Source organism: Electrona antarctica, assembly GCF_951216825.1.
Source record: "Electrona antarctica genome assembly, contig: scaffold_96, whole genome shotgun sequence".
In the NCBI taxonomy this organism is placed as follows: Eukaryota; Metazoa; Chordata; class Actinopteri; order Myctophiformes; family Myctophidae; genus Electrona; species Electrona antarctica.
This window is the reverse complement of record NW_027637920.1, coordinates 482,806-508,403: the sequence shown is the minus strand read 5'-3', so window position 1 is coordinate 508,403 and position 25,598 is coordinate 482,806. Positions and strand designations below refer to the sequence as shown.

Here is a 25,598-nt window from a genome sequence, read left to right as displayed (position 1 = left end):
TTAATGACCAGAGCAGACCTCTCATTCTGTGGACCTTAATGACCAGAGCAGACCTCTCATTCTGTGGACCTTAATGACCAGAGCAGACCTCTCATTCTGTGGACCTTAATGACCAAGTGAATAGATAAACACAAATAAAAAGTATGGCATGACATCACAGGTTAAACCCTATTCCTTCAGCTTTTGGGCCTGTGGCTCCCCGGCTACATGTCTTAATGGCAGTTGGTAGGGCGTTCCACATTTGTGTGGTGTAGGAGCACAATGTATTTAGTCCCTTGTTTGTGCCGAATCTGGGTTGCACGTGGTTTGTTGGGGTGCAGTACTTAGTTTAGACAGTTTTTGGTTTAGACTAGTCATTGGTTAGACCAGTCATTAGTCCTACAACTACAACCTATCTCAAACCCTCACCCTAAACTTAACCCATGTCTAACCAATGACTAGTCAGTATGCACCCCGGTTTATTGAACTCCCTCTGGTGTTGTGGGTGTGGACTGACATTAAGGACGTATTTCTTGGTGGTGTATTGAATATTGTCGAAGAAACCTTGTACGAGGGCTCCTGTTAGGGTCCTCAAGGTGTTCTTGTTGACCAGTGAGGAGATCCTGTACAGGAATCTTGTTCTTTGGATGACTTTTTTGATTACGTTGGTGGCCATTTTATCACCGGAAAGATTTGCCTCCAGGATGGAACCTAGGTAGGTAATTTAAAGATTAGCCTCCAGGATGGAACCTATGGTACAGGATGGAACCTAGGTACAGGATGGAACCTAGGTACAGGATGGAACCTAGGTAGGTAATTTAAAGATTAGCCTCCAGGATGGAACCTAGGTACAGGATGGAACCTAGGTACAGGATGGAACCTAGGTACAGGATGGAACCTAGGGGGTAATTTCATCTTTTCGTGTGATAATGTTGTCACCATGCTTTAACTGACTGCTACAATCTTTGTTTTGTTTGATGTATTTTGTAATGCAAAGCTACAGTCCATACAATATTTCGGTTTTCATTATATACATAAAGTGATGCTTTACACAAATGATTGTTTTCTTCTTACAAGAGAATACACCAGATTTATGGAAAAAGAAAACATTTATTGCTACAACAGCATTTTTAACATGCCTATTAGGCTGTAGTCTACTTGGCAGCCCAATATGAACTTGGGCACTTTGGAGTACACCAAGGTTGTATGTTAGAAATGTTGAGTAGGGGTCCCCAGCATGTAGAAACTGATGTTAGAAATGTTGAGTAGGGGTCCCCAGCATGTAGAAACTGATGTTAGAAATGTTGAGTATGGGTCCCCGGAATGTAGAAACTGATGTTAGAAATGTTGAGTAGGGGTCCCCAGCATGTAGAAACTGATGTTAGAAATGTTGAGTAGGCCTATGGGTCCCCAGCATGTATAAACTGATGTTAGAAATGTTGAGTAGGGGTCCCCAGCATGTAGAAACTGATGTTAGAAATGTTGAGTAGGCCTATGGGTCCCCAGCATGTATAAACTGATGTTAGAAATGTTGAGTAGGGGTCCCCAGAATGTAGAAACTGATGTTAGAAATGTTGAGTAGGGGTCCCCAGCATGTAGATACTGATGTTAGAAATGTTGAGTAGGGGTCCCCAGCATGTAGAAACTGATGTTAGCAATGTTGAGTAGGGGTCCCCAGCATGTAGAAACTGATGTTAGAAATGTTGAGTAGGCCTATGGGTCCCCAGCATGTATAAACTGATGTTAGAAATGTTGAGTAGGGGTCCCCAGAATGTCGAAACTGATGTTAGAAATGTTGAGTAGGGGTCCCCAGCATGTAGAAACTGATGTTAGAAATGTTGAGTATGGGTCCCCAGAATGTATAAACTGATGTTAGAAATGTTGAGTAGGGGTCCCCAGCATGTAGAAACTGATGTTAGAAATGTTGAGTAGGCCTATGGGTCCCCAGCAGGTAGAAACTGATGTTAGAAATGTTGAGTATGGGTCCCCAGCATGTAGAAACTGATGTTAGACATGTTGAGTAAGGGTCCCCAGCATGTAGAAACTGAAACATCAGTTTCTACATGCTGGGGACCCATACTCAACATTTCTAACATAAAACCTTGGTGTACTCAAAATGCCAGAGTTCATATTCTGGCAAGTGGACTACTTGTCTTAAACTGTACATATACTACTGTAGTCTACTTAAACTGTACATAATACTGTAGTCTAAAGTACTGCACACATACATGATAATACTGTACGTGTTGTGATAGGACTTATTTAACTTATTAAACAGTAAAGAATGGTTGTATTGCTCAGGGTTCGAACCATCTAAAAACTATACCTACATTTAGTAAAACTCAAAAAGCAAGTTCATAAACGTACAATATTTGTATAAAACATAACTTAGATTAGATTAGAAAAAAAATAACGTTCTATTTAAAAAATAACTGAAATATTAGAGATAAATCCTAGACGTGAGTAAAGAACTAGAACACATGGTCTGTACATCCTAGACGTGAGTAAAGAACTAGAACACATGGTCTGTACATCCTAGACGTGAGTAAAGAACTAGAACACATGGTCTGTACATCCTAGACGTGAGTAAAGAACTAGAACACATGGTCTGTACATCCTAGACGTGAGTAAAGAACTAGAACACATGGTCTGTACATCCTAGACATGAGTAAAGAACTAGAACACATGGTCTGTACATCCTAGACGTGAGTAAAGAACTAGAACACATGGTCTGTACATCCTAGACGTGAGTAAAGAACTAGAACACATGGTCTGTACATCCTAGACGTGAGTAAAGAACTAGAACACATGGTCTGTACATCCTAGACGTGAGTAAAGAACTAGAACACATGGTCTGTACATCCTAGACGTGAGTAAAGAACTAGAACACATGGTCTGTACATCCTAGACGTGAGTAAAGAACTAGAACACATGGTCTGTACATCCTAGACGTGAGTAAAGAACTAGAACACATGGTCTGTACATCCTAGACGTGAGTAAAGAACTAGAACACATGGTCTGTACATCCTAGACGTGAGTAAAGAACTAGAACACATGGTCTGTACATCCTAGACGTGAGTAAAGAACTAGAACACATGGTCTGTACATCCTAGACGTGAGTAAAGAACTAGAACACATGGTCTGTACATCCTAGACGTGAGTAAAGAACTAGAACACATGGTCTGTACATCCTAGACGTGAGTAAAGAACTAGAACACATGGTCTGTACATCCTAGACGTGAGTAAAGAACTAGAACACATGGTCTGTACATCCTAGACGTGAGTAAAGAACTAGAACACATGGTCTGTACGTCCTAGACGTGAGTAAAGAACTAGAACACATGGTCTGTCGGTGGAAACCTCAGACGTTCCAAAACTCTTACTTTACACCATTCTGATTCAAAAGCATCAAAAGCAGCAGATCTACAAGCTGGAAAGGCGGCGCGAACTTCGCGAAGCGACGCATTTAGAGCTTGTAGATCTGCTATTCTTGTTGCTTCTGGTGTGACGCTGTGTTGTAGGTCTGGACGTTCATTTACACAGAAAAACACCAGTTAAAATATGGAGATCTGAGGATTCTGGCCGACAGCAACGCTAGATGTATGGATATGATGATGACATCATAACATATGAATTAATATGAATTAATATGGATATGATGATGTCACAATAACATATAATGGATATGATGATGTCACAATAACATATAATGGATATGATGATGTCACAATAACATATAATGGATATGATGATGTCACAATAACATATAATGGATATGATGATGTCAGCACATTAAGATGGACATTCTTACACATTCTGGTCGTAGTCGAACATTACGCACGCACGCACGCACGCACGCACACACGCACGCACGCACACACAGTAGACAAATACTCGTCCTTACACTCTTAACACAGAGAAGTGTAAATATGAATTCCTCTGAGCTTTTGGTAAAAAAGAAATTACTCAGGAAATAATAATAATAACAATAATAATAATAACAATATTAATAATAACAATAATAATAATAATAACAATAATAATAATAATAATAATAATAATACCGTCAGATGAATTCAAACATAACGATTTAAAACCAATAAATATAAACTATGTACAAAAAACAACATCTGCAGATTACAATGCATCCGTCAGTTAAAACCAGGAAGTTTAGGCACGAGTTTAAGAGTTCATTTTGGGGGGTGGGTGGGGGGGTGGGGGGGGGGGGGGGTTGGTTGAACTGCATCCTGTCGAACCCTCTCACATCCTGTCGGACACTCGATGGATGTCACCTGATCTCTGTCGTCCAATCAGGTCTGTCTGTGGATCAAAGACACCGTCATTAGAACAGAACAATGTGAGAGTTGAAGCACCGACGTCTGACGTCAACACACCACTAGAGGGCACTAAGTCCACACCACTAGAGGGCACTAAGTCCACACCACTAGAGGGCACTAAGTCCACACCACTAGAGGGCACTAAGTCCACACCACTAGAGGGCACTAAGTCCACACCACTAGAGGGCACTAAGTCCACACCACTAGAGGGCACTAAGTCCACACCACTAGAGGGCACTAAGTCCACACCACTAGAAGGCACTAAGTCCACACCGCTAGAGGGCACTATGTCCACACCACTAGAGGGCACTAAGTCCACACCACTAGAGGGCACTAAGTCCACACCACTAGAGGGCACTAAGTCCACACCACTAGAGGGCACTAAATCCACACCACTAGAGGGCACTAAGTCCACACCACTAGAGGGCACTAAATCCACACCACTAGAGGGCACTAAGTCCACACCGCTAGAGGGCACTATGTCCACACTGTGTTTTATTTGTAATATAATCCCCATAGGGGGATCTTAGATGGCCTCATATAAGAACTGTGTTTTATTTGTATTGTAATCCCCATAGGGGGATCTTAGATGGCCTCATATAAGAACTGTGTTTTATTTGTAATATAATCCCCATAGGGGGATCTTAGATGGCCTCATATAAGAACTGTGTTTTATTTGTAATATAATCCCCATAGGGGGATCTTAGATGGCCTCATATAAGAACTGTGTTTTATTTGTAATATAATCCCCATAGGGGGATCTTAGATGGCCTCATATAAGAACTGTGTTTTATTTGTAATATAATCCCCATAGGGGGATCTTAGATGGCCTCATATAAGAACTGTGTTTTATTTGTATTGTAATCCCCATAGGGGGATCTTAGATGGGCAGTAACAGTACAGTGTGTATGTGTCCCATAGTGTTACAGTAATAATAGCAGTATACAGTAACAGTATACAGTAACAGTGTACAGTAACAGTGTACAGTAACAGTGTACAGTAACAGTGTACAGTAACAGTGTAACAGTAACAGTGTACAGTAACAGTGTACAGTAACAGTATACAGTAACAGTGTACAGTAACAGTGTACAGTAACAGTATACAGTAACAGTGTACAGTAGCAGTGTACAGTAACAGTATACAGTAACAGTGTACAGTAACAGTGTACAGTAACAGTATACAGTAACAGTGTACAGTAACAGTGTACAGTAGCAGTGTACAGTAACAGTGTACAGTAACAGTGTAACAGTAACAGTGTACAGTAACAGTATACAGTAACAGTGTACAGTAACAGTATACAGTAACAGTGTACAGTAACAGTGTACAGTAACAGTGTACAGTAACAGTATACAGTAACAGTGTACAGTAGCAGTGTACAGTAACAGTATACAGTAACAGTGTACAGTAACAGTGTACAGTAACAGTATACAGTAACAGTGTACAGTAACAGTGTACAGTAACAGTATACAGTAACAGTGTACAGTAGCAGTGCAACAGTGTACAGTAGCAGTGTACAGTAACAGTGTACAGTAACAGTGTAACAGTAACAGTGTACAGTAACAGTATACAGTAACAGTGTACAGTAACAGTGTACAGTAACAGTGTACAGTAACAGTGTACAGTAACAGTGTACAGTAACAGTATACAGTAACAGTGTACAGTAACAGTGTACAGTAACAGTATACAGTAACAGTGTACAGTAACAGTGTACAGTAACAGTATACAGTAACAGTGTACAGTAGCAGTGCAACAGTGTACAGTAACAGTGTACAGTAACAGTGTACAGTAACAGTGTACAGTAACAGTGTACAGTAACAGTATACAGTAACAGTGTACAGTAACAGTGTACAGTAACAGTATACAGTAACAGTGTACAGTAGCAGTGCAACAGTGTACAGTAACAGTGTACAGTAACAGTGTACAGTAACAGTGTAACAGTAACAGTGTAACAGTAACAGTATACAGTAACAGTGTACAGTAACAGTGTACAGTAACAGTGTAACAGTGTAACAGTAACAGTGTACAGTAACAGTATACAGTAACAGTGTACAGTAACAGTGTACAGTAACAGTGTACAGTAACAGTATACAGTAACAGTATACAGTAACAGTGTACAGTAACAGTGTAACAGTAACAGTGTACAGTAACAGTGTAACAGTAACAGTGTACAGTAACAGTGTACAGTAACAGTGTAACAGTAACAGTATACAGTAACAGTATACAGTAACAGTGTACAGTAACAGTGTAACAGTAACAGTGTACAGTAACAGTGTACAGTAACAGTGTAACAGTAACAGTATACAGTAACAGTATACAGTAACAGTGTAACAGTAACAGTGTACAGTAACAGTGTACAGTAACAGTGTACAGTAACAGTGTAACAGTAACAGTATACAGTAACAGTATACAGTAACAGTGTACAGTAACAGTGTAACAGTAACAGTGTACAGTAACAGTATACAGTAACAGTGTACAGTAACAGTGTACAGTAACAGTGTAACAGTGTAACAGTAACAGTGTACAGTAACAGTATACAGTAACAGTGTACAGTAACAGTGTAACAGTAACAGTGTACAGTAACAGTGTACAGTAACAGTATACAGTAACAGTGTACAGTAACAGTGTACAGTAACAGTATACAGTAACAGTGTACAGTAACAGTGTACAGTAACAGTATACAGTAACAGTGTACAGTAACAGTATACAGTAACAGTGTACAGTAGCAGTGTAACAGTAACAGTGTACAGTAACAGTATACAGTAACAGTGTACAGTAACAGTGTACAGTAACAGTGTACAGTAACAGTATACAGTAACAGTGTACAGTAGCAGTGTAACAGTAACAGTGTACAGTAGCAGTATACAGTAACAGTGTACAGTAACAGTATACAGTAACAGTGTACAGTAGCAGTGTAACAGTAACAGTGTACAGTAACAGTGTACAGTAACAGTATACAGTAACAGTGTACAGTAGCAGTGTAACAGTAACAGTGTACAGTAACAGTGTACAGTAACAGTGTACAGTAACAGTATACAGTAACAGTGTACAGTAACAGTGTACAGTAACAGTATACAGTAACAGTGTACAGTAACAGTGTACAGTAACAGTATACAGTAACAGTGTACAGTAGCAGTGCAACAGTGTACAGTAACAGTGTACAGTAACAGTGTACAGTAACAGTGTACAGTAACAGTGTACAGTAACAGTGTAACAGTAACAGTGTACAGTAACAGTATACAGTAACAGTGTACAGTAACAGTGTACAGTAACAGTGTAACAGTGTAACAGTAACAGTGTACAGTAACAGTATACAGTAACAGTGTACAGTAACAGTGTAACAGTAACAGTGTACAGTAACAGTGTACAGTAACAGTATACAGTAACAGTGTACAGTAACAGTGTACAGTAACAGTATACAGTAACAGTGTACAGTAACAGTGTACAGTAACAGTGTACAGTAACAGTATACAGTAACAGTGTACAGTAACAGTATACAGTAACAGTGTACAGTAGCAGTGTAACAGTAACAGTGTACAGTAACAGTGTACAGTAACAGTATACAGTAACAGTGTACAGTAGCAGTGTAACAGTAACAGTGTACAGTAGCAGTATACAGTAACAGTGTACAGTAACAGTATACAGTAACAGTGTACAGTAGCAGTGTAACAGTAACAGTGTACAGTAACAGTATACAGTAACAGTGTACAGTAGCAGTGTAACAGTAACAGTGTACAGTAACAGTGTACAGTAACAGTATACAGTAACAGTGTACAGTAGCAGTGTAACAGTAACAGTGTACAGTAACAGTGTAACAGTAACAGTGTACAGTAACAGTGTACAGTAACAGTATACAGTAACAGTGTACAGTAACAGTGTACAGTAACTACAGTAACAGTGTACAGTAACAGTGTACAGTAACAGTATACAGTAACAGTGTACAGTAACAGTATACAGTAACAGTGTACAGTAACAGTGTAACAGTAACAGTGTACAGTAACAGTGTACAGTAACAGTGATACAGTAACAGTGTACAGTAGCAGTGTACAGTAACAGTGTACAGTAACAGTGTACAGTAACAGTGTACAGTAACAGTGTACAGTAACAGTGTACAGTAACAGTGTACAGTAACAGTGTACAGTAACAGTGTACAGTAACAGTATACAGTAACAGTGTACAGTAACAGTGATACAGTAACAGTGTACAGTAACAGTGTAACAGTAACAGTGATACAGTAACAGTGTACAGTAACAGTGTACAGTAACAGTGTACAGTAACAGTGTACAGTAACAGTGTACAGTAACAGTGTACAGTAACAGTGTACAGTAACAGTGTACAGTAACAGTGTACAGTAACAGTGTACAGTAACAGTGTACAGTAACAGTGTACAGTAACAGTGTACAGTAACAGTGTACAGTAACAGTGTACAGTAACAGTGTACAGTAACAGTGTACAGTAACAGTGTACAGTAACAGTGTAACAGTAACAGTGTACAGTAACAGTATACAGTAACAGTGTACAGTAACAGTGTACAGTAACAGTGTACAGTAACAGTGTACAGTAACAGTGTACAGTAACAGTATACAGTAACAGTGTACAGTAACAGTGTACAGTAACAGTAGTACAGTAACAGTGTACAGTAACAGTGTACAGTAACAGTGTACAGTAACAGTGTACAGTAACAGTGTACAGTAACAGTGTACAGTAACAGTAGTACAGTAACAGTGTACAGTAACAGTAGTACAGTAACAGTGTACAGTAACAGTGTACAGTAACAGTGTACAGTAACAGTAGTACAGTAACAGTGTACAGTAACAGTGTACAGTAACAGTGTACAGTAACAGTGTACAGTAACAGTGTACAGTAACAGTATACAGTAACAGTGTACAGTAACAGTGTACAGTAACAGTGTACAGTAACAGTGTACAGTAGCAGTGTACAGTAACAGTGTACAGTAACAGTGTACAGTAACAGTGTACAGTAACAGTGTACAGTAACAGTGTACAGTAACAGTAGTACAGTAACAGTGTACAGTAACAGTGTACAGTAACAGTGTACAGTAACAGTGTACAGTAACAGTGTACAGTAACAGTGTACAGTAACAGTGATACAGTAACAGTGTACAGTAACAGTGTACAGTAACAGTATACAGTAACAGTGTACAGTAACAGTGTACAGTAACAGTATACAGTAACAGTGTACAGTACAGTGCAACAGTGTACAGTAACAGTGTACAGTAACAGTGTACAGTAACAGTGTACAGTAACAGTATACAGTAACAGTGTACAGTAACAGTGTACAGTAACAGTATACAGTAACAGTGTACAGTAGCAGTGAACAGTGTACAGTAACAGTGTACAGTAACAGTGTACAGTAACAGTGTACAGTAACAGTATACAGTAACAGTGTACAGTAACAGTGTACAGTAACAGTGTAACAGTGTAACAGTAACAGTGTACAGTAACAGTGTACAGTAACAGTGTACAGTAACAGTGTACAGTAACAGTGTACAGTAACAGTATACAGTAACAGTGTACAGTAACAGTGTACAGTAACAGTGTACAGTAACAGTGTACAGTAACAGTGTAACAGTAACAGTGTACAGTAACAGTGTACAGTAACAGTGTACAGTAACAGTGTACAGTAACAGTATACAGTAACAGTGTACAGTAACAGTGTAACAGTAACAGTGTACAGTAACAGTGTACAGTAACAGTGTAACAGTAACAGTGTACAGTAACAGTAGTACAGTAACAGTGTACAGTAACAGTGTACAGTAACAGTGTACAGTAACAGTGTACAGTAACAGTGTACAGTAACAGTGTACAGTAACAGTGTACAGTAACAGTGTACAGTAACAGTGTACAGTAACAGTATACAGTAACAGTGTACAGTAACAGTGTACAGTAACAGTGTAACAGTGTACAGTAACAGTGTACAGTAACAGTGTACAGTAACAGTGTACAGTAACAGTGTAACAGTAACAGTGTACAGTAACAGTGTACAGTAACAGTGTACAGTAACAGTGTACAGTAACAGTGTACAGTAACAGTATACAGTAACAGTGTACAGTAACAGTGTACAGTAACAGTATACAGTAACAGTGTACAGTAACAGTATACAGTAACAGTGTACAGTAACAGTGTAACAGTAACAGTGTACAGTAACAGTATACAGTAACAGTGTACAGTAACAGTGTACAGTAACAGTGTACAGTAACAGTGTACAGTAGCAGTGTAACAGTAACAGTGTACAGTAGCAGTATACAGTAACAGTGTACAGTAACAGTATACAGTAACAGTGTACAGTAGCAGTGTAACAGTAACAGTGTACAGTAACAGTGTACAGTAACAGTATACAGTAACAGTGTACAGTAGCAGTGTACAGTAACAGTGTACAGTAACAGTGTACAGTAACAGTGTACAGTAACAGTGTACAGTAACAGTGTACAGTAACAGTGTACAGTAACAGTATACAGTAACAGTGTACAGTAACAGTGTACAGTAACAGTATACAGTAACAGTGTACAGTACAGTAACAGTGTACAGTAACAGTGTACAGTAACAGTGTACAGTAACAGTGTACAGTAACAGTGTACAGTAACAGTGTACAGTAACAGTGTACAGTAACAGTGTACAGTAACAGTGTACAGTAACAGTGTACAGTAACAGTGTAACAGTGTAACAGTAACAGTGTACAGTAACAGTGTACAGTAACAGTGTACAGTAACAGTGTACAGTAACAGTGTACAGTAACAGTGTACAGTAACAGTGTACAGTAACAGTGTACAGTAACAGTGTACAGTAACAGTATACAGTAACAGTGTACAGTAACAGTGTACAGTAACAGTGTACAGTAACAGTAGTACAGTAACAGTGTACAGTAACAGTATACAGTAACAGTGTACAGTAGCAGTGTAACAGTAACAGTGTACAGTAACAGTGTACAGTAACAGTATACAGTAACAGTGTACAGTAGCAGTGTAACAGTAACAGTGTACAGTAGCAGTATACAGTAACAGTGTACAGTAACAGTATACAGTAACAGTGTACAGTAGCAGTGTAACAGTAACAGTGTACAGTAACAGTATACAGTAACAGTGTACAGTAGCAGTGTAACAGTAACAGTGTACAGTAACAGTGTACAGTAACAGTATACAGTAACAGTGTACAGTAGCAGTGTAACAGTAACAGTGTACAGTAACAGTGTAACAGTAACAGTGTACAGTAACAGTGTACAGTAACAGTATACAGTAACAGTGTACAGTAACAGTGTACAGTAACAGTAGTACAGTAACAGTGTACAGTAACAGTGTACAGTAACAGTGGTACAGTAACAGTGTACAGTAACAGTGATACAGTAACAGTGTACAGTAACAGTGTACAGTAACAGTGTACAGTAACAGTGTACAGTAACAGTATACAGTAACAGTGTACAGTAGCAGTGTAACAGTAACAGTGTACAGTAACAGTGTACAGTAACAGTGTACAGTAACAGTGTACAGTAGCAGTGTACAGTAACAGTGTACAGTAACAGTGTACAGTAACAGTGTACAGTAACAGTATACAGTAACAGTGTACAGTAACAGTGTACAGTAACAGTGTACAGTAACAGTGTACAGTAACAGTATACAGTAACAGTGTACAGTAACAGTGTACAGTAACAGTGTACAGTAACAGTGTACAGTAACAGTGTACAGTAACAGTGTACAGTAACAGTAGTACAGTAACAGTGTACAGTAACAGTGTACAGTAACAGTGTACAGTAACAGTGTACAGTAACAGTGTACAGTAACAGTGTACAGTAACAGTGTACAGTAACAGTGTACAGTAACAGTGTACAGTAACAGTGTACAGTAACAGTATACAGTAACAGTGTACAGTAAGCAGTGTACAGTAACAGTGTACAGTAACAGTGTACAGTAACAGTGTACAGTAACAGTATACAGTAACAGTGTACAGTAGCAGTGTAACAGTAACAGTGTACAGTAACAGTGTACAGTAACAGTATACAGTAACAGTGTACAGTAGCAGTGTAACAGTAACAGTGTACAGTAACAGTGTACAGTAACAGTGTACAGTAACAGTGTACAGTAACAGTGTACAGTACAGTGTACAGTAACAGTGTACAGTAACAGTGTACAGTAACAGTATACAGTAACAGTGTACAGTAAGCAGTGTAACAGTAACAGTGTACAGTAACAGTGTACAGTAACAGTATACAGTAACAGTGTACAGTAACAGTGTAACAGTAACAGTGTACAGTAACAGTGTAACAGTAACAGTGTACAGTAACAGTGTACAGTAACAGTATACAGTAACAGTGTACAGTAACAGTGTACAGTAACAGTATACAGTAACAGTGTACAGTAACAGTGTACAGTAACAGTATACAGTAACAGTGTACAGTAACAGTATACAGTAACAGTGTACAGTAGCAGTGTACAGTAACAGTGTACAGTAACAGTGTACAGTAACAGTATACAGTAACAGTGTACAGTAGCAGTGTAACAGTAACAGTGTACAGTAACAGTGTACAGTAACAGTGTACAGTAACAGTGTACAGTAACAGTGTACAGTAACAGTGTACAGTAACAGTGTACAGTAACAGTGTACAGTAACAGTATACAGTAACAGTGTACAGTAACAGTGTACAGTAACAGTGTACAGTAACAGTGTACAGTAACAGTATACAGTAACAGTGTACAGTAACAGTGTACAGTAACAGTGTACAGTAACAGTGTACAGTAACAGTGTACAGTAACAGTGTACAGTAACAGTAGTACAGTAACAGTGTACAGTAACAGTGTACAGTAACAGTGTACAGTAACAGTGTACAGTAACAGTATACAGTAACAGTGTACAGTAACAGTGTACAGTAACAGTGTACAGTAACAGTGTACAGTAACAGTGTACAGTAACAGTGTACAGTAACAGTATACAGTAACAGTGTACAGTAAGCAGTGTACAGTAACAGTGTACAGTAACAGTGTACAGTAAGCAGTGTACAGTAACAGTATACAGTAACAGTGTACAGTAACAGTATACAGTAACAGTGTACAGTAACAGTGTACAGTAACAGTGTACAGTAACAGTGTACAGTAGCAGTGTAACAGTAACAGTGTACAGTAACAGTGTACAGTAACAGTGTACAGTAACAGTATACAGTAACAGTGTACAGTAACAGTGTACAGTAACAGTATACAGTAACAGTGTACAGTAGCAGTGTACAGTAACAGTATACAGTAACAGTGTACAGTAACAGTGTACAGTAACAGTATACAGTAACAGTGTACAGTAACAGTGTACAGTAACAGTGTACAGTAACAGTGTACAGTAACAGTATACAGTAACAGTGTACAGTAACAGTGTACAGTAACAGTATACAGTAACAGTGTACAGTGTACAGTAACAGTAGTACAGTAACAGTGTACAGTAACAGTGTACAGTAACAGTATACAGTAACAGTGTACAGTAACAGTGTACAGTAACAGTGTACAGTAACAGTGTACAGTAACAGTATACAGTAACAGTATACAGTAACAGTGTACAGTAACAGTATACAGTAACAGTGTACAGTAACAGTGTACAGTAACAGTATACAGTAACAGTATACAGTAACAGTGTACAGTAACAGTTTACAGTAACAGTGTACAGTAACAGTGTACAGTAACAGTTTACAGTAACAGTGTACAGTAACAGTATACAGTAACAGTATACAGTAACAGTGTACAGTAACAGTTTACAGTAACAGTGTACAGTAACAGTATACAGTAACAGTATACAGTAACAGTGTACAGTAACAGTGTACAGTAACAGTGTACAGTAACAGTGTACAGTAACAGTGTACAGTAACAGTATACAGTAACAGTGTACAGTAACAGTGTACAGTAACAGTGTACAGTAACAGTAACAGTATACAGTAACAGTGTACAGTAACAGTGTACAGTAACAGTGTACAGTAACAGTGTACAGTAACAGTGTACAGTAACAGTGTACAGTAACAGTGTACAGTAACAGTATACAGTAACAGTGTACAGTAACAGTGTACAGTAACAGTGTACAGTAACAGTGTACAGTAACAGTGTACAGTAGCAGTGTACAGTAACAGTGTAACAGTAACAGTGTAACAGTAACAGTGTACAGTAACAGTATACAGTAACAGTGTACAGTAACAGTATACAGTAACAGTATACAGTAACAGTGTACAGTAACAGTGTACAGTAACAGTGTACAGTAACAGTATACAGTAACAGTGTACAGTAACAGTATACAGTAACAGTGTACAGTAACAGTATACAGTAACAGTATACAGTAACAGTGTACAGTAACAGTATACAGTAACAGTGTACAGTAACAGTATACAGTAACAGTATACAGTAACAGTGTACAGTAACAGTATACAGTAACAGTGTACAGTAACAGTATACAGTAACAGTATACAGTAACAGTATACAGTAACAGTATACAGTAACAGTATACAGTAACAGTATACAGTAACAGTGTACAGTAACAGTATACAGTAACAGTATACAGTAACAGTATACAGTAACAGTGTACAGTAACAGTATACAGTAACAGTATACAGTAACAGTGTACAGTAACAGTATACAGTAACAGTGTACAGTAACAGTATACAGTAACAGTATACAGTAACAGTATACAGTAACAGTATACAGTAACAGTATACAGTAACAGTATACAGTAACAGTATACAGTAACAGTGTACAGTAACAGTATACAGTAACAGTATACAGTAACAGTGTACAGTAACAGTGTACAGTAACAGTGTACAGTAACAGTGTACAGTAACAGTATACAGTAACAGTGTAACAGTAACAGTATACAGTAACAGTATACAGTAACAGTATACAGTAACAGTATACAGTAACAGTATACAGTAACAGTGTAACAGTAACAGTGTAACAGTAACAGTATACAGTAACAGTATACAGTAACAGTATACAGTAACAGTATACAGTAACAGTATACAGTAACAGTGTACAGTAACAGTATACAGTAACAGTGTACAGTAACAGTATACAGTAACAGTGTACAGTAACAGTTTACAGTAACAGTGTACAGTAACAGTATACAGTAACAGTATACAGTAACAGTGTACAGTAACAGTTTACAGTAACAGTGTACAGTAACAGTATACAGTAACAGTATACAGTAACAGTATACAGTAACAGTGTACAGTAACAGTTTACAGTAACAGTGTACAGTAACAGTATACAGTAACAGTGTACAGTAACAGTATACAGTAACAGTGTAACAGTGTACAGTAACAGTGTACAGTAACAGTGTACAGTAGCAGTGTACAGTAACAGTGTACAGTAACAGTGTAACAGTAACAGTATACAGTAACAGTATACAGTAACAGTATACAGTAACAGTGTACAGTAACAGACAGTGTACAGTAACAGTATACAGTAACAGTATACAGTAACAGTATACAGTAACAGTATACAGTAACAGTGTACAGTAACAGTTTACAGTAACAGTGTACAGTAACAGTATACAGTAACAGTGTACAGTAACAGTATACAGTAACAGTGTAACAGTAACAGTGTACAGTAACAGTGTAACAGTAACAGTATACAGTAACAGTATACAGTAACAGTATACATTAACAGTGTACAGTAACAGTATACAGTAACAGTATACAGTAACAGTGTACAGTAACAGTATACAGTAACAGTGTACAGTAACAGTATACAGTAACAGTATACAGTAACAGTGTACAGTAACAGTATACAGTAACAGTATACAGTAACAGTGTACAGTAACAGTATACAGTAACAGTATACAGTAACAGTGTACAGTAACAGTATACAGTAACAGTGTACAGTAACAGTATACAGTAACAGTAACAGTGTACAGTAACAGTGTACAGTAACAGTGTACAGTAACAGTAACAGTAACAGTGTACAGTAACAGTGTACAGTAACAGTGTACAGTAACAGTGTACAGTAACAGTGTACAGTAACAGTGTACAGTAACAGTAACAGTATACAGTAACAGTATACAGTAACAGTATACAGTAACAGTATACAGTAACAGTGTACAGTAACAGTGTACAGTAACAGTGTACAGTAACAGTGTACAGTGTACAGTAACAGTGTACAGTAGCAGTGTACAGTAACAGTAACAGTGTAACAGTAACAGTGTACAGTAACAGTATACAGTAACAGTATACAGTAACAGTGTACAGTAACAGTGTACAGTAACAGTGTACAGTAACAGTGTACAGTAACAGTATACAGTAACAGTGTACAGTAGCAGTGTAACAGTGTACAGTAACAGTGTACAGTAACAGTGTACAGTAACAGTGTAACAGTAACAGTATACAGTAACAGTATACAGTAACAGTATACAGTAACAGTATACAGTAACAGTATACAGTAACAGTATACAGTAACAGTGTACAGTAACAGTATACAGTAACAGTATACAGTAACAGTGTACAGTAGCAGTGTAACAGTGTACAGTAACAGTGTACAGTAACAGTGTACAGTAACAGTGTAACAGTATACAGTAACAGTATACAGTAACAGTATACAGTAACAGTGTACAGTAACAGTATACAGTAACAGTATACAGTAACAGTATACAGTAACAGTGTACAGTAACAGTATACAGTAACAGTGTACAGTAACAGTATACAGTAGCAGTGTACAGTAACAGTGTACAGTAACAGTGTACAGTAACAGTGTACAGTAACAGTATACAGTAACAGTATACAGTAACAGTGTACAGTAACAGTGTACAGTAACAGTGTACAGTAACAGTATACAGTAACAGTATACAGTAACAGTGTACAGTAACAGTGTACAGTAACAGTGTACAGTAACAGTGTACAGTAACAGTGTACAGTAACAGTGTACAGTAACAGTATACAGTAACAGTATACAGTAACAGTGTACAGTAACAGTATACAGTAACAGTATACAGTAACAGTGTACAGTAACAGTATACAGTAACAGTATACAGTAACAGTGTACAGTAACAGTATACAGTAACAGTGTACAGTAACAGTGTACAGTAACAGTGTACAGTAACAGTATACAGTAACAGTATACAGTAACAGTGTACAGTAACAGTATACAGTAACAGTGTACAGTAACAGTGTACAGTAACAGTGTACAGTAACAGTATACAGTAACAGTGTACAGTAACAGTATACAGTAACAGTGTACAGTAACAGTATACAGTAACAGTGTACAGTAACAGTATACAGTAACAGTGTACAGTAACAGTATACAGTAACAGTATACAGTAACAGTGTACAGTAACAGTATACAGTAACAGTATACAGTAGCAGTGTACAGTAACAGTGTACAGTAACAGTGTACAGTAATAGTATACAGTAACAGTGTACAGTAACAGTGTACAGTAACAGTGTACAGTAACAGTATACAGTAGCAGTGTACAGTAACAGTGTACAGTAACAGTGTACAGTAACAGTGTACAGTAGCAGTATACAGTAACAGTATACAGTATACAGTAACAGTGTACAGTAACAGTGTACAGTAACAGTGTACAGTAACAGTGTACAGTAACAGTGTACAGTAACAGTGTACAGTAACAGTGTACAGTAACAGTGTACAGTAATAGTATACAGTAACAGTGTACAGTAACAGTGTACAGTAACAGTGTACAGTAACAGTGTACAGTAACAGTAACAGTATACAGTAACAGTATACAGTAACAGTGTACAGTAACAGTAACAGTATACAGTAACAGTATACAGTATACAGTAACAGTGTACAGTAACAGTAACAGTAACAGTATACAGTAACAGTAACAGTATACAGTAACAGTGTACAGTAACAGTAACAGTATACAGTAACAGTATACAGTAACAGTGTACAGTAACAGTAACAGTATACAGTAACAGTAACAGTGTACAGTAACAGTGTACAGTAACAGTGTACAGTAACAGTGTACAGTAACAGTGTACAGTAACAGTATACAGTAACAGTGTACAGTAACAGTAACAGTATACAGTAACAGTATACAGTAACAGTGTACAGTAACAGTGTACAGTAACAGTGTACAGTAACAGTATACAGTAACAGTGTACAGTAACAGTATACAGTAACAGTGTACAGTAACAGTGTACAGTAACAGTGTACAGTAACAGTATACAGTAACAGTGTACAGTAACAGTGTACAGTAACAGTGTACAGTAACAGTGTACAGTAACAGTATACAGTAACAGTGTACAGTAACAGTGTACAGTAACAGTGTACAGTAACAGTAACAGTATACAGTAACAGTGTACAGTAACAGTGTACAGTAACAGTGTACAGTAACAGTGTAACAGTAACAGTGTACAGTAACAGTGTACAGTAACAGTGTACAGTAACAGTGTACAGTAACAGTGTACAGTAACAGTATACAGTAACAGTGTAACAGTAACAGTATACAGTAACAGTGTACAGTAACAGTGTACAGTGTACAGTGTACAGTAACAGTGTAACAGTAACAGTATACAGTAACAGTATACAGTAACAGTGTACAGTAACAGTATACAGTAACAGTATACAGTAACAGTGTACAGTAACAGTGTACAGTAACAGTATACAGTAACAGTGTAACAGTAACAGTATACAGTAACAGTATACAGTAACAGTGTACAGTAACAGTGTACAGTAACAGTATACAGTAACAGTGTAACAGTAACAGTGTACAGTAACAGTGTACAGTAACAGTAACAGTATACAGTAACAGTGTAACAGTAACAGTGTAACAGTAACAGTGTACAGTAACAGTGTACAGTAACAGTGTACAGTAACAGTATACAGTAACAGTGTACAGTAACAGTGTACAGTAACAGTATACAGTAACAGTATACAGTAACAGTGTACAGTAACAGTGTACAGTAACAGTGTAACAGTAACAGTATACAGTGACAGTATACAGTAACAGTGTACAGTAACAGTGTACAGTAACAGTATACAGTAACAGTATACAGTAACAGTATACAGTAACAGTGTACAGTAACAGTGTAACAGTAACAGTATACAGTAACAGTATACAGTAACAGTGTACAGTAACAGTGTACAGTAACAGTATACAGTAACAGTATACAGTAACAGTATACAGTAACAGTGTACAGTAACAGTGTAACAGTAACAGTATACAGTAACAGTATACAGTAACAGTGTACAGTAACAGTGTACAGTAACAGTATACAGTAACAGTGTAACAGTAACAGTGTACAGTAACAGTGTACAGTAACAGTAACAGTATACAGTAACAGTGTACAGTAACAGTGTACAGTAACAGTGTACAGTAACAGTGTACAGTAACAGTATACAGTAACAGTGTAACAGTGTACAGTAACAGTGTACAGTAACAGTGTACAGTAACAGTATACAGTAGCAGTGTACAGTAACAGTGTACAGTAACAGTGTACAGTAACAGTGTACAGTAACAGTGTACAGTAACAGTGTACAGTAACAGTGTACAGTAACAGTATACAGTAACAGTATACAGTAGCAGTGTACAGTAACAGTGTACAGTAACAGTGTACAGTAACAGTATACAGTAACAGTGTACAGTAACAGTGTACAGTAACAGTGTACAGTAACAGTGTACAGTAACAGTATACAGTAACAGTGTACAGTAACAGTGTACAGTAACAGTGTACAGTAACAGTGTACAGTAACAGTGTACAGTAACAGTATACAGTAACAGTGTACAGTAACAGTGTACAGTAACAGTGTACAGTAACAGTATACAGTAACAGTATACAGTAACAGTGTACAGTAACAGTGTACAGTAACAGTATACAGTAACAGTATACAGTAACAGTGTACAGTAACAGTGTACAGTAACAGTGTACAGTAACAGTGTACAGTAACAGTGTACAGTAACAGTGTACAGTAACAGTGTACAGTAACAGTGTACAGTAACAGTGTACAGTAACAGTATACAGTAACAGTGTACAGTAACAGTGTACAGTAACAGTGTACAGTAACAGTATACAGTAACAGTGTACAGTAACAGTATACAGTAACAGTGTACAGTAACAGTGTACAGTAACAGTGTACAGTAACAGTATACAGTAACAGTATACAGTAACAGTGTACAGTAACAGTGTACAGTAACAGTGCACAGTAACAGTATACAGTAACAGTATACAGTAACAGTGTACAGTAACAGTGTACAGTAACAGTGTACAGTAACAGTATACAGTAACAGTGTACAGTAACAGTATACAGTAACAGTGTACAGTAACAGTGTACAGTAACAGTGTACAGTAACAGTGTACAGTAACAGTATACAGTAACAGTGTACAGTAACAGTGTACAGTAACAGTGTACAGTAACAGTATACAGTAACAGTGTACAGTAACAGTATACAGTAACAGTGTACAGTAACAGTATACAGTAACAGTGTACAGTAACAGTATACAGTAACAGTGTACAGTAACAGTGTACAGTAACAGTATACAGTAACAGTATACAGTAACAGTGTACAGTAACAGTATACAGTAACAGTATACAGTAACAGTGTACAGTAACAGTGTACAGTAACAGTGTACAGTAACAGTGTACAGTAACAGTGTACAGTAACAGTGTACAGTAACAGTATACAGTAACAGTATACAGTAACAGTGTACAGTAACAGTGTACAGTAACAGTATACAGTAACAGTGTACAGTAACAGTGTACAGTAACAGTGTACAGTAACAGTATACAGTAACAGTGTACAGTAACAGTGTACAGTAACAGTGTACAGTAACAGTGTACAGTAACAGTGTACAGTAACAGTGTACAGTAACAGTATACAGTAACAGTGTAACAGTGTACAGTAACAGGGTACAGTAACAGGGTACAGTAACAGTGTACAGTAACAGTACCTGTATGTTTACAGATGTCCCAAAGCGTCGGCTACGTCGCTCAGACCAGGATGGTGATGGAAGGATATGTCTGAGAGCTTCTCCTCTTCTCTCCTCCTCAGACACGCTGCTTTGGGGTTCAGGTTCCTCTCTGAGAGTCCACACACGCACGCACGCACGCACGCACGCACGCACGCACGCACGCACGCACGCACGCACGCACGCACGCACGCACGCACGCACGCACGCACGCACGCACGCACGCACGCACGCACGCACGCACGCACGCACGACACACACGCACCCACGCACGCACGCACCCACGCACGACACACACGCACGCACGCACGCACGCACGCACGACACACACGACACACACGACACACACGACACACACACACACACACACACACACACACACACACACACACACACACAGGTTCAGTGTTATGAGTCAACACACAAACACTGTGACGTATTAGGAAGGCATAGGCTGCATGTGTGTGTTCCCACGTATGTCTTGCAGGCAGTAGTCAGACCCCCCCCCCCCCCCCACAGCCCCCAAAACCCTAACCTCACATTAATGCCGATCACAACACTAACCTCTAACTTAACTGTTAACCAGATTAGAACTATTCTCTGACCTGCTGTTTAGAATAGATGGAGGAGAACAGTCTCTATGAGAGGACAACAGTCTCTATGCGAGGACAACAGTCTCTATGAGAGGACAACAGTCTCTACCAGAGGACAACAGTCTCTACCAGAGGACAACAGTCTCTATGAGAGGACAACAGTCTATGAGAGGACAACAGTCTCTATGAGAGGACAACAGTCTCTACCAGAGGACAACAGTCTCTACCAGAGGACAACAGTCTCTACCAGAGGACAACAGTCTCTATGAGAGGACAACAGTCTATGAGAGGACAACAGTCTCTATGAGAGGACAACAGTCTCTACCAGAGGACAACAGTCTCTATGAGAGGACAACAGTCTCTACCAGAGGACAACAGTCTCTATGAGAGGACAACAGTCTCTATGAGAGGACAACAGTCTCTACCAGAGGACAACAGTCTCTACCAGAGGACAACAGTCTCTATGAGAGGACAACAGTCTATGAGAGGACAACAGTCTCTATGAGAGGACAACAGTCTCTACCAGAGGACAACAGTCTCTATGAGAGGACAACAGTCTCTACCAGAGGACAACAGTCTCTACCATAGGACAACAGTCTCTATGAGAGGACAACAGTCTCTATGAGAGGACAACAGTCTCTACCAGAGGACAACAGTCTCTATGATAGGACAACAGTCTCTACCAGAGGACAACAGTCTCTATGAGAGGACAACAGTCTCTATGAGAGGACAACAGTCTCTACCAGAGGACAACAGTCTCTATGAGAGGACAACAGTCTCTATGAGAGGACAACAGTCTCTATGAGAGGACAACAGTCTCTACCAGAGGACAACAGTCTCTACCAGAGGACAACAGTCTCTATGAGAGGACAACAGTCCTTCTTAGCTTCTTCCCAGCTAAGTCCTGCCCTATGCGGGAGCTAACTATTTCCGTAGACAGCGCCCTGGTAACGTCTGTCCCAACAGCCAGGAACCTTGGTGTTGTCCTGGACAGTCAGCTCTCGTTTAAAACTCACATCACAGCTGTCACTCGATCCTGTAGGTTCACACTCTATAACATACGACGAATTAGACCGTTCCTCACCCAGGAATCAGCCCAGCTCCTAATCCAGACAACAGTCTTGTCAAAACTTGACTATTGTAATTCGCTCCTTACTGGCCTACCGGCATGTGCACTTAAGCCTCTCCAACTGATCCAAAATGCCGCAGCTCGCTTGGTCTTCAACCAGCCAAAATTCTCACATGTCTCCCCCCTGCTCCGCTCCCTGCACTGGCTCCCAGTCGCTGCCCGCACAGAATACAAAACTCTGATGCTGGCATTTAAAGCAACCAGAGGTATGGCTCCCCCATATCTTGCAAGCATGATTGAACCCTACAAACCCTCCCGCGCACTCAGATCAGCCAACGCAGAAAAGCTGGAAGTACCCTCACTAAAAACGCCGGGACAACGCTCCACACGTCCCAAACTCTTCTCCCTTCTGGCCCCAAAACTGTGGAATGCACTCCCCGTTGCAATCAGAACTGCAGCATCACTCCCAATCTTCCGCCGTAGTCTGAAGACCCACCTTTTCAGACTCCATCATGGCCCATAGCACTTATCCTACCCCCTTAGATAGCACTTTTTAGACATAGATAGCATTTGAAAGAGACTTATAGCATGTCATGTAGACAGCACAATAATTGCATTGTATGTAGTCATAGCACATCATAGTACACACACGACACACACACACACACACACACACACACACACACACACACACACACACACACACACACACACACACACACACACACACACACACACACACACACACACACACACACAGGTTCAGTGTTATGAGTCAACACACAAACACTGTGACGTATTAGGAAGGCATAGGCTGCATGTGTGTGTTCCCACGTATGTCTTGCAGGCAGTAGTCAGACCCCCCCCCCCCCCCCACAGCCCCCAAAACCCTAACCTCACATTAATGCCGATCACAACACTAACCTCTAACTTAACTGTTAACCAGATTAGAACTATTCTCTGACCTGCTGTTTAGAATAGATGGAGGAGAACAGTCTCTATGAGAGGACAACAGTCTCTATGAGAGGACAACAGTCTCTATGAGAGGACAACAGTCTCTACCAGAGGACAACAGTCTCTACCAGAGGACAACAGTCTCTATGAGAGGACAACAGTCTATGAGAGGACAACAGTCTCTATGAGAGGACAACAGTCTCTACCAGAGGACAACAGTCTCTACCAGAGGACAACAGTCTCTACCAGAGGACAACAGTCTCTATGAGAGGACAACAGTCTATGAGAGGACAACAGTCTCTATGAGAGGACAACAGTCTCTACCAGAGGACAACAGTCTCTATGAGAGGACAACAGTCTCTACCAGAGGACAACAGTCTCTATGAGAGGACAACAGTCTCTATGAGAGGACAACAGTCTCTACCAGAGGACAACAGTCTCTACCAGAGGACAACAGTCTCTATGAGAGGACAACAGTCTATGAGAGGACAACAGTCTCTATGAGAGGACAACAGTCTCTACCAGAGGACAACAGTCTCTATGAGAGGACAACAGTCTCTACCAGAGGACAACAGTCTCTACCAAAGGACAACAGTCTCTATGAGAGGACAACAGTCTCTATGAGAGGACAACAGTCTCTACCAGAGGACAACAGTCTCTATGAGAGGACAACAGTCTCTATGAGAGGACAACAGTCTCTACCAGAGGACAACAGTCTCTATGAGAGGACAACAGTCTCTATGAGAGGACAACAGTCTCTATGAGAGGACAACAGTCTCTATGAGAGGACAACAGTCTCTACCAGAGGACAACAGTCTCTACCAGAGGACAACAGTCTCTATGAGATGACAACAGTCTATGAGAGGACAACAGTCTCTATGAGAGGACAACAGTCTCTACCAGAGGACAACAGTCTCTACCAGAGGAAAACAGTCTCTACCAGAGGAAAACAGTCTCTACCAGAGGACAACAGTCTCTATGAGAGGACAACAGTCTCTATGAAAGGACAACAGTCTCTATGAGAGGACAACAGTCTCTACCAGAGGACAACAGTCTCTATGAGAGGACAACAGTCTCTATCACTGTACACCAAATCCCTTGGCACTATCATCTCTGCTCACAATATATCCTATCACTGCTATGCCGATGACACACAACTGTTTCTATCCTTCCCCCCCTCTGCCACTCAGGTGGAAGAGCGCATCACTGCATGCCTGGCTGACATCTCACAGTGGATGTCCTCCAACCACCTCAAGCTGAACCCAGACAAGACTGAGCTTCTCTTCTTCCCAGCTAAGTCCTGCCCTATGCGGGAGCTAACTATTTCCGTAGACAACGCCCTGGTAACGTCTGTCCCAACAGCCAGGAACCTTGGTGTTGTCCTGGACAGTCAGCTCTCGTTTAAAACTCACATCACAGCTGTCACTCGATCCTGTAGGTTCACACTCTATAACATACGACGAATTAGACCGTTCCTCACCCAGGAATCAGCCCAGCTCCTAATCCAGACAACAGTCTTGTCAAAACTTGACTATTGTAATTCGCTCCTTACTGGCCTACCGGCATGTGCACTTAAGCCTCTCCAACTGATCCAAAATGCCGCAGCTCGCTTGGTCTTCAACCAGCCAAAAGTCTCACATGTCTCCCCCCTGCTCCGCTCCCTGCACTGGCTCCCAGTCGCTGCCCGCACAGAATACAAAACTCTGATGCTGGCATTTAAAGCAACCAGAGGTATGGCTCCCCCATATCTTGCAAGCATGATTGAACCCTACAAAC

At 39.7% G+C, this 25,598-nt stretch overlaps 1 protein-coding gene across 1 annotated transcript in view; it reads right to left on the bottom strand.

Moving 5' to 3' along the window:
• Positions 1-3,372: 3,372 nt before the first annotated feature.
• LOC306918560 (transcription factor 12-like) overlaps positions 3,373-25,598 on the bottom strand; it is a 66,398-nt gene continuing 44,172 nt past the window's right edge. The window contains exons 12-13 of the mRNA XM_079531457.1: positions 21,189-21,318; positions 3,373-4,299 (exon numbers count right to left, since the gene is read on the bottom strand). Of these exons, the coding sequence (XP_079387583.1) occupies positions 21,197-21,318 (122 nt within the window). The 3' untranslated portion in view covers positions 3,373-4,299; positions 21,189-21,196. The remainder of the gene's footprint in view (positions 4,300-21,188; positions 21,319-25,598) is intronic.